Source organism: Rhinoderma darwinii, chromosome 13, assembly GCF_050947455.1.
Source record: "Rhinoderma darwinii isolate aRhiDar2 chromosome 13, aRhiDar2.hap1, whole genome shotgun sequence".
In the NCBI taxonomy this organism is placed as follows: domain Eukaryota; kingdom Metazoa; phylum Chordata; class Amphibia; order Anura; family Rhinodermatidae; genus Rhinoderma; species Rhinoderma darwinii.
Window position 1 is genome coordinate 53506687 of NC_134699.1, and position 11508 is coordinate 53518194.

At 40.3% G+C, this 11508-nt stretch overlaps 1 protein-coding gene across 3 annotated transcripts in view; it reads left to right on the forward strand.

Moving 5' to 3' along the window:
- Positions 1-9253, forward strand: part of MBTD1 (mbt domain containing 1) — a 55229-nt gene extending 45976 nt beyond the window's left edge. For 2 of the 3 annotated variants that reach the window (XM_075846143.1, XM_075846145.1), the window contains exon 16: positions 6044-9253. In XM_075846143.1, the coding sequence (XP_075702258.1) occupies positions 6044-6156 (113 nt within the window). In that variant the 3' untranslated portion in view covers positions 6157-9253. Of the gene's footprint in view, positions 1-5695; positions 5743-6043 lie in introns of all 3 variants that reach the window. The other variant, XM_075846144.1, reaches the window with a different exon arrangement.
- Positions 9254-11508: the final 2255 nt, after the last annotated feature.

Sequence of the window (11508 nt, forward strand, 5' to 3'; positions counted from 1 at the left end):
ATTTTAATAGGTTTTATTTGGTCTTTTTTAAAAACAAAAACAATTTTTTTACAAGAGTGCTGGGTACACCATTTTTCTTCTTTTATTGCAATGGTAGAACCTGCACTGATTTGAGATATGGATGAAATAAATAATACAGCCATGTGACTAGCTGTGTTTTGTGTTTACTTACATAAGCCCTGTTATAATAGGCACATTAAACAACGAGAGACGGTGGAAATTTCAGAAAGCTGTATCAGTATCCCCTAGCGAAATATAACATCATAACGTAATCGAGAAAATACATTGAGAAAAACACTGGTCAATTTCTGTAGAAAACTTGTCTATACTGTCAGTACTGTGATCCCGCAGTCCTGTGCATTAAAGCACTTTTTTTTTTTCCTTTGGTTTTGCGGTCCGTTGGACTGCAAAAAACCCTTAGGGTATGTTCACACGGCCAAATTTCAGACGTATACGAGGCGTATTATGCCTCGTTTTACGTCTGAAAATACGGCTCCATATACGTCGGCAAACATCTGCCCATTCATTTGAATGGGTTTGCTGACGTACTGTGCAGACGACCTGTTATTTACGCGTCGTCGTTTGACAGCTGTCAAACGACGACGCATAAAAATACAGCCTCGTCAAAAGAAGTGCAGGACACTTCTTTGGACGTTTTTGGAGCTGTTTTCTCATAGACTCCAATGAAAACAGCTCCAAAAACGGACGTAAAAAACGCCGCGAAAACGGCGCGAAAAACGCCGCGAAAAATTAGAGTTGGTCAAAAAATGTCTGAAAAGCAGGGTCTGTTTTCCCTTGAAAACAGCTCTGGATTTTCAGACGTTTTTGTTGACTACGTGTGAACATACCCTTATTGTGCATCCATGTGTCATCCAGACTCGTGAAACAACAACAATTCACCAGCATTGGTGAGTCCGCAAATCCGATCCGTCTAAGACCTCGTGCACACGACCGTATCTTTGCGGATAAATTGCGGACACATTCTTTTCTATGGCTCCATGCACACGACCGTGATTTACACAATTCGATGTGGGGGCTGCAAATCCGGACCGCAAAAATTTAGGGCAAGTCATTATACGGTCTGGATTTGCGGATTCATCAATACTGGTGAATTGTGGATTCGTGAGTCCGGATGACACATGGATGCACAACCAGGGTTTTTTAGTGGCCGACGGACTGCAACGACCAGTGGTTTTTTTGTGGTCCGCAAAACCGATACGGTCGTGTACATGGGGCCTAAATCATGGTCGTGTCTGTGCATGGGGCCATAGAAAAGAATGGGTCCTCAAAATGCGGATTAAGGGTATGTTCACACGCCTTAGCAAAATACGTCTGAAAATACGGAGCTGTTTTCAGGCGAAAACAGCTTCTGATTTTCAGCCGTTTTTGTAGCAACTCGCCTTTTTCGCGGGTATTTTACGGACGTTATTGGAGCCGTTTTTCAATGGAGTCAATGAAAAAAGGCTCCAAAAACGTCCCAAGGAGTGACATGCACTTCTTTTTCACGTAAAATTACACCTCGTGGGAACAGAACATCGTAAAACCCATTGAAAGCAATGGGCAGATGTTTGTAGGCGTAATGGAGCCGTTTTTTCAGGCGTAATTTGAGGCATAAAACGCCCGAATTACGTCTGAAAACAGTGCGTGTGAACATAACCGTATTTTAGCGGTCACAATTAGGGTATGTGCATTGGGCCAAAATTTACAAATATGCAAATATCAGCTGGGGGTGTGCTTTTAAAAAATGTCTACTTTTTCTAGAAATTTCACATTTACGTCATAAGTTTGGAACTTAAATGGGGATGATATAAATATTCCCCTTCATTTATTGAAGAAGACTGTGTAGACATGAGCCACGATCTGCTCTATTGCTTAAAAACACACCTAGAAGGGACACAATCATCCGAGTGTAAAATTCTTCAATGATCCATATTGGCCACGATGTCACCCGTTGCTCCACGCTGATGAAGAACACATCCCCGTTGACCGTCTGCTGTAAAGCTGTGTTGTCAGTTCATTATTACTACTAGGAGGATGGATAATAACTGCTAGTTCACACTGACAGCATCCTGGGTAAAACAATCCACATTAGGCTAGATTCAGACGAACGTGGGGAAACTCGAACTTTAAAAACGTGCCGTTTTTCACGTCCAAGGTGCCCCCGTGCGGGTTTCGTTTTCACAAATCCCCATAGACTTGAGTCTATGGAGGGATCCGTGAGAACAGAACATAATAGCACATGTCCTATTTTTCAACGGTCCGTGTGTACAGCCCCATTGAATTACATGGGTCCGTGTGACGGCCGTTACACGGACGTAAAGTACACTCGTGTGAATCAGGCCTAAAGCTGGCCTATGCACCATTGATTCACACGTACAACTCCTCATTAGTTGTGTGTGCTTGTCTTCTCCGTCCTGACGTCGTACAATGTGCTACACGAATGTACAGTATAGTTCTAGTCCCATATAAAGAATTGACCTTAGGCCAGTTTCATACGAGCATAATACGGGCGCATTTCCATGAATGGTACTAGCCAGGTTTGCCAGAGCGGGCGCCACTCTTATACAGGTCTCCCCCGTTTGAGCCGCAAGTGTACCTATGGTCTAATTTTTTTTTAATCTAATTGCCTACAGAATTCTGTAATGTCATAAAAAATCTTCATAGGGATAGGAGCCTCCCCACCACAGAGCTCCAAATCCATTGTTTCCCTTCATACAGCCGTGAGTTGGAATGCCGGAGCTTACTGAAGATGCACTGACGGCTCGGCTGACAGCGGCTCCTGTGCGATTTTCTAAACTCCGTTCTGATCAAGTAAAAGTGTGAATTCGGCTCAGAATGGCTTTCGGCATCCTCTATGTACGGTGAACCATAGAAGTGGAACCGCTTTTGTTTTTGAATAAAAGTCCGCCACTAAAGTTTTTTTATCCCAAAATAAATGCATTTCAATAACAATAAGAAAAAAAAGATCCCAATGGTGTTCGTAGCCTTTAGGTCCCATACACACGACTGTAATTTTTACAGATCCGTAATTGCAGATAAAAATACGGATCCATTCATTTCTGTGGCCCACAGGCACCTTCCCGTATATATTTATGGGAAGTTGTCCGGGCCGTAGAAAAGACCTGCAACACATAGGACATGTCCTATTTTTTGAACTTGCGGACCATTCTCCTGTACTTTACAATGGGGGCTTAGCCCGCAAATGCTGGTAACAGTCCGCGGCCGTCCATGCCATTATCACTGTACCGTGTGCATGAGGTCTTAAGGAAATAGAAAATAATAATAGATGCGGCTTGAATAAACAAAGATGTGAATTTGGTCATCATATCTCCCTTTTACTTTTCACGATATTGCAAATAGTCCTTCTGTGTCATAAACCCGGCACGGTGTCAGGCTGTCTAAAGACAGCTGGGCTCCTGCTCTAAGGGTAGGGCCACACGGAGCGGCCCTGACCGCGCCAGCACCATGTTTTGTGCGGCTGTCAAACAGCCTGTTAGTGGCCGCATGCTAACGCGGGTAAATTGTCCCTTTATCTGCAAAATCGTGCGGCCATGAATTAATACACCCTTTATGGCCGCACGATTTTGCAAATTACAACATTCTCTATGGCAGCGCCGGAAAAAGCTTAACACTGCACTCGGCTATCTCCGGTGCTCCCAAAGAGAATGAATGGAGCGGCAGTGCGCATGTAACCGGAATACCCCTTAACGAGGTATTTGACAGCCGCTCCTACATAGTGCCAGCGCGGTTGTTGGCCGCAATGCGACCGTGTCAGGGCCGCTCCGTGTGGCCGTACCCTTATGGGTGCGATTGACGTTACCTCCGATCCCGCCCTTAACCCCTTAAATGCAGTAAATAGACACTGCAGCATCTAAGTGGTTTCAGACGGAGAAGGCTCCCATTGTCACCCCATCGGCACCACCGCGACGTGATCATTTCCATGGCAACTGTGGGCCTAACAAAGGACCCCAGGTCTGCTGTCAGTGAATGCCAGAGGCAGGGGCTAATAGAATGCCTTTCAGTTTTACACTAACAAGCATCATACACGGCAATACAGAGATATTGCAGTGCATTACAAGAGCGATCAAACGATCGCATAGTAAAGTCCCATAATGGGACTTAAAAAAAAAAGTTCAACATTTTGTAAAAAGTTACTAATACATAAATGAAAATCCAAAGTAAAAAAAAGTAATGAAAAACCCACTTTTTTCCTTTACAAAATTTATGGGGAAAAAAAAGCTACACATAATTGGTATCGCCGTGTCAGCAACGATCCAAACTATAAAAGATTAGATTATTTAACCCAATCAAATTAAAAACAATGTCAGACTTGCTGTTTTGTGTTCGTCCTACCTTGCAAAAAATGCAACAAAAAGCGATCAAAAAGTCATAAATGGTATTAATAAAAACTAAAAGTCGTCCTGCAAAAAATAAGCTGTCATACAGCTACGTTATGGCTCTTAGAATATTGCTACATAAAAACAAATACTTTAAAAAAAAAATGTTTTTATTGTGCAAAAGTAGTAAAACATAAAACAACTATATAAATTTGGTCCCACCTGAATTGTAACAACCTGCAGAATAAAGTTTTAATGTTTTTTTGCTCATAACTGGCTGCTCTGCCTCTCTTCTCATAAGGTTAACCCATACTCTGTCAAGTAAGTCCTAGGACCCCATCCCCCTCCATAAACGTACATGCAGTGAGTGTCGCTGACTCACTCTCTCTTTGCTCCCTCCTGCTGCTCCCCCCTCCCCTCTCCATTGACTTGTATAGTAGGCAATGATGAGACACACCCCCACCTTCTGCAGTCCATCAATTGTGCTCTGTAAACAGGGAAAGACATTGCTTGACAACAGGGGGTGGACAGCAGATTACAGGAAGGGAGACACCTAGTGGCAGTAACCTCACACCAAATTTGCATGGATAAATCAAATACATTTTAACAGTAGTTAAATTACAAAGTTGATCTATATCAGGTAGAATATTAGATCAGCATAAATTGTTTGAAAAGTTAGTGTTGATTTAAGTATCACACAGTGCCCATTCAAATTAATGGGTTGCGCATGTGATGCAGGATAAGACAGGTTCTCCAGACCAAGAGACACTCTTGGGTCCTGTTTACACTGAGTTTTTGCAACGGAAGCCGCAGAAAAAAACTGCCAAAATTGCCTCCCATTTTTTCAATGGGAGGCGGAGTCTTTTTTTTTTCCGCGAGCGGCAAAAAGAAGTGACATGCCCTATCTTTGGGCGTTCCCGTCTCTGACCTCAGATCGACATCAATGGGAGGCAGAGAAAGTGTTTTTCTATGCGTTTTTTGCCGTTGGTGCTCAATGGCCGTGGCCAAAAAACGCAGCAAACGGTGTCAAAATCTGCCTCAAAATTCCAGACGGTATTTTGAAGCAGATGTTTCTGCCTGCAAAAAACTCAGTGTGAACGGGGCCTTTATAACCACTCTCCATTCTGGACAAGAGATGAGGATCCTAAACAGAGAACCCCCCCACCTCCCCATTACCTCAGAATTCCCTAATAGAGTATTTGAAAATGGGTTATCTAAACTAGGCAAACCCTTTAAATTCAATATTTCAAAGGCTTAAAGTGAACGTCCACTCTTAAGCATTGTTTTGTTTTTTTAAACCTGAAAATGTACAAAATTCTGTGCTGATCAAGTAATCTCTTAATATATCTTTTTTGCAGTCGCAGTGTACAGTAAGCTCCCTCTAGTGGTGGATGCAGGTAGCCAGGTATTAATCATTTAACTCTATGCTTATGCAGAGGATTTGGAGCTCTGTAGCAAAAAAAAAAGAAACAAACCTCCGACCGCTATAAAAGTTTGGTGTTAAAGGGGGACATTCACTTGATCGTAAAGCAGCCCCGTAGGGCTTTTGAGAATACCAGACAGACCAAATGGATTCATATGGTCTCACATCTTTCTATTTTGTTATTCATGTTTATAGTTCCTCTACTTTATCCTGTCTCCTGAATATTATATACAATAAAAGATTAGCTGTGACTGTTAAACTTTTTTTTTTTTTTTTTTTTCAGTACCAACGCTGCAGCTAAAGGAGGAGTTTCTTGACGGAGAAGACTATTCATTTCTAGCTTCAGATCAGGAAAGTAATGGATCTGGCAGCTATTACATCAAACAGGAACCTTGATGCAAATTGAATGATTCTTAATTGTCATTTAAGAAGGTTTTCATATAAAACAAAACAAAAACTAAACTTTGAAAATAAAACACAAATGGACTCGTGCAGGGACACTCCGTGAAGTGACAAAGAAAATATTTTGGTGAAGAAAAAAAAGATTTTACAATTTATTAAATAACATTAACAATTTTGTGTTGTATTTGAAGTTTTTGAAAAGAAATTTAATATTTTCAAATTTTACAAATATTGTGCATTGTGGGCACTGCAACAAATTTTTTTCGGTGTTTTTTTTGGTACACTTAGCAGGGCTTGGTATATTTGTTTAGGAAGGGTGATATTTTGCAGAAAAAAAAATAACAAAAAAAATGACACTTGGTACACACTGGGTAGCTTTCTTTTCTGTGACCAGGAAATGTATTTTAGTTACTATTTTCTTTTTTTTTGTCTGTCTTAAATTTTTAATGCATCTTTTAATTATGTAAAAACTTTCCCGTCTATGATTATTCTACAAATAACTATTGTGCTTAAGAGTTTTTTTACTTTAATATGACTTTAATTTATTGGCATGCCTGTCCTACACCCCCCTCTTCTTCACTTGATAGTTCGGAGCTATGTCTATGCTTTTCAGCCATATTTTTATATTACTATTACATGGAATATTTTACGTTTCACCACATCGACAAAACGAATAATCCTAAATGGTAAAAGGTATGGCTTTTTTTTTAAATAATTTTTCTTTCTGTGCTTTTCAATCATGGTGGTAAAGGACTCAAGTCTATGAGGGATCCCTGAAACGGGTCTTGCACGGGTGCAAGTAGGCCGTGGAAAAACTGCCATTTTTCACCGCCGATTTGAGACACGCTCGTCTGAATAAAGCTATAGAGTGAGTGTTTACTTTTTGGAGCTTTTAAAAGGCCCAAAATTTTGTGTAGAAATAATCTCTTAATACTTTATAGTGGTCGGAGCTTCATTTTTCTGATACATATATATATAGTAATAATCCCCAGATACAGTATAAACCTGCATAGATATAGTTTAATCAACTCCTGGTTGCCTCGTCTACAGCCACCACTAAAGGGAGTTTAGGAGCTTACAGTTTTATTATTGTTTAATGTATAAATAGTATGCGGTAAGCTCCTAGGCTCCTTCCTAAGGGTATGTGCGTTTTTTCCACTTAAAAATCAGAGTAAAAAACGCTGTGGGAACAGGACATTATGGCGGATGTAGGCAGCTAGAAGTTTGTTAGTTAAATAGGCACTGTCATTTTAACAAACTTTGCTTAAATTAATAGTACAGGCGATTATAAGAAATTTTGTAATATATCTTATGAGAGTAACAAGCCTCTTTCTGCTCTTATCCGGCTGTTTTCCTGCTCCCCCTCCCTCTGTTAAACTGACTTTCATACTGAAAATTCAGCTCTATCCGTCTCGAGTCGGCCTGCAGCTCCCATGTATCAGATTACACATGTCTATGGGAGTCTATGGAGAGGGGAGGGGGAAGAGTGAACAGGACGTGCAGGAGATAAGAGCAGAACGACAGGCATAGGAACTGTCTATCACAACCAAAGCACTTTATTCACATCAGTACAGGTCAGTACTTCTCCATATATCCTGCATGATCCTGGGGATGTTTCTGAGTGAGAGAGAAGGTTATGGAGCATATTCTCCTCTTACGGTGTGTAGTGTAATGGCCAGAAATCGTTCTCCTCCTCATGTACACACGGTAGCTTATCCTGAAAAGTCAAATGAAACCACAGGTACCCTTTAACTATACGAATATGCAGGAGATGCGGAGTTCTGTATGAGAAAAACAAACTACAACCACTATAAATATAGATTAAGAAATTAATTGGCACAGAATTTTGAATCTTAAAAATTACATAATGATAAGAAATGGAGATTTACTTTAATGTTAGTTGAGTATACCCTTCTGTTCACTAAAAACGGGGGAAAAAATTCCCTAAAAAGCGCAAAAAGAAAGATAACAAAGTGTAAAGTAATATTGCAAAGTGAGGGTGGGGGTCAAGAAACCAATAAATTAAATCACCTAATAGTGGATTACTATTAATTTTTCAAAAAGTTTGAGGTGAAACAGCATGAAGAAAGTCATTGTCCTAGGTACAGATCAATGTGCCTTACTCTGTCGATCACTGAATACCACATTGTAAAGCGGGAAAACTCTGCATGTTTTGTTATATTTATTTTTGTGCAATAATATTATTTGGTCGTTTGTAAAACCTTTAGCCTATTTCACAATCGTCCTGTATGAAAAGGTTGTAAAGCAGGTCTCCATTTTTTGAAGTGCCAAGGCTCGTATTTGTGGGACTACATTATCAGCTACTCTATAGGAGGACATTATGGGTAATGGCTATATAGTGTATAAAAAGTCTGTAGATCTATTGTTTTTAACGGCATCCGAGTGGCACCCAATAGTCTTGACCGGCCCATTTAGCAGGTGAATCGGGTCCGTGAAAACTGACCCGATTCGAGGAAAAATAGGACATGTCCTATCTTTCCACGGATCACTGACGGGACTTGGCCGGCGCACACGTTCATGTGCATGAAGCATTAGACTGTTACAGAGAATTTGATTTCCACATAGGTTCCCTGCTCTCGTTCTGGACATCAATTATATTAGGATATAGCAGGTTATAGAGTTCCCTATTGTATTAGCCTGGGACACTTCAAATTGGAGGTATACGTAAACTGGCTTTCCTTATATGATTTACAAAATATAAGCTCCTCTTCCTATCTGGCCCTAGAACTTTTGTGTGGGTGTCCATTTTTATAGTTTCCCATATAGTTTAGATACCCATAAAAAACCTTGATCACAGTTCCTTTTTCTGTGTAGTAAGGATGATTTGTCACTGTTTGGCCCGGCATTAAAAAAAACCTTTAAAGGGGTTTTGTGGTGACCAAAAATTATACAGTATACATGTGAGTACACTGCTATACATTCTGGTCCCCCGTCTCGCCGATTCTGAGATTTTCATAGATTTGTATAGTGCTGCCGGGGGACCGGAAGTCTAGTTGCACAACCTTCTTTGACGACGATACGACTCTTCATCATGTGACCGATCCTGATGTACTCTATGTACCCACTATACTACTGCTACTGCTTGTACATAGAGTACAACGGGGTCGGTCACATGACGAAGAGTCGTGTCGTCATGGAGGAAAACTGTGCCACTAGACTTCCGGTCCCCCGGCAGCGCTATAAAAATCTCAGAATCAGCGCGACGGGGGACCGGAATGTATATTAGCGAGTGTCACATACTGCAGTGAGTACGCTGATAATACTTTTGGGTCCCCACATAAGACTGTTTGATGAGAGAAGTGAAATTTAAGGGATAATGTGATTTTGACAAGAATTGTTTTCTCAGCAATGATGTTTTGTGTCATCTCTTCAGCGCTCTGTTTACCTTGGAGGTTTCTACTCACCTGACCAAAGGTAAATTATCTGGTCTTCCAAGGATATGTTCCTATCTGTACCGGCATAGAAAAATATAGAGGTTTATAAAACACTCATCACTATATTCTTCTATGGAGGTGTAGACATATATAGGATGTATCCTAAGGCGCCAACATGCCTTGTGGGCAGAAACGACCAAAAGTTAAGAACTCGTTTAATGCAACTCTAAGCTTTCAGGAGATACATGATTTTTTTTTGTATAAAGATAAATGAGCTACCCAAAAGATTTGGAATTTAGAAGTGCAAGACTGTGAAATTTTGGGGGAATTATTTTCGTTCTTCACTAAAGAAATTAGAACTAGTTGTTATATGAAGACCATACAACATTTTATAAACTTCTACTGTATCTGTGGGTTTCATAGACTCTTGCTGCATTATGTCATCCTTTAGTTTAGTTATTACTGTGACCTCACAATGTGACTGCTTACATTTACTGAAAAAAAAAAACATTCGTATATAAAATCTCAATATTAGAATTAAAATTTCACATGTACTATGAAAGTTTGAGGTGGGAAAATAATACTGTGCGTTGCCTTTAAAATGTTATAAAATAGAAAAAAAACCTGTTATTCAAGCTTGAGAGTAGTTACAGAGGTTGTAGTATCTGAAATGAAGACCTGAATGATGATCAGGTGATCGCTGCAGGTCCGGCAGCGTAAACCCCGGAGATAACGGCGGAACTCCGCAGACATCTGTCATACACGGTTGTACTCCAGAGTAGGAGCTGCTCTTTGTTGGCAGATCTCTTCTTCAGGCTAAAAGAGAATGGGGACCCCCTTTATTACATCTTGACCCTAGAGAACCCATATTTTGTTAGTCAGGGGAGTAAGTTTACTGGTGATGACCTTTTTCACCATATGTCAGTTCTGCAAGCATGGGACAACTCTCGCTAATGTACATTCCGGTCCCCCGTCGCGCTGATTCGGAGATTTTCATAGATTATTATAGCGCTGTCGGGGGATCCGAAGTCTAGTTGTGCAGGTTTCTTTGATGAAGATACGACTCTTCGTCATGTGACCGGCCCCGCTGTACTCTATGTAATCACTGTACTACAGCTAGTGCTTGTACATAGATTACAGCGGGGTCGGTCACATGACGAAGAGTCGTATCTTCATCAAAGATGGATGTGCTGCTAGTCTTCCGGTCCCCCGGCAGCACTATAAAAATCTATGAAAAGCTCAGAATCAGCGTGACGGGGGACCGGAATGTATATTAGGGAGTGTATCACATACTGCAGGGACTACACTGATAATTATTTTTGGTCCCCACATAACCCCTTGCATTTGGCTGGTTGTGGTTTTGTTGGAGCTCTTATCAGTAGTTGTTTTATTCTTGTAGATTTTTAATATATTGTAGTCTATGTTCACATAACAACTTTAATTGAATAGCTTCGTGATAACTATTCCCATAGAAAAATTACTCAGATTTTTAGCCGTTTTTTACGGCCATTTTTGGAGCTGTTTTTACAAAGTGGATCATGATTTATTCATTATAGACCCTGTAAAAAACAAAAGGCATGATGCCAGTGTGAACAGTGCCGTAACTGTCTTTCAAGGATATGTCTTTGTCCACAGTGCTTCCTGGTACATATAGTGCAAGCAATTTATCCCAATGGTTGAAAAAGACTCTGACATGACATGGAGGATTTTTATTATAGGCACTATAAGTACTTGTGTGTAATAGCCGAAAGGACAGTAAATCTCAAATGTGTGCTCTAAAGGGTTTTCTATTTTCTTGAATCGTATTCCTAATAACAAACTCAGTTATAAGGAAAATGCTTAATAAGTCGACCACCAACAGGTTTACTTTAGTACTTTTACCGTTTTTTTTAGTAGCTAAGAATGAAAGTTGTTACAGGTTATTTTTTTAAATAACTTGTCACTAGATGTG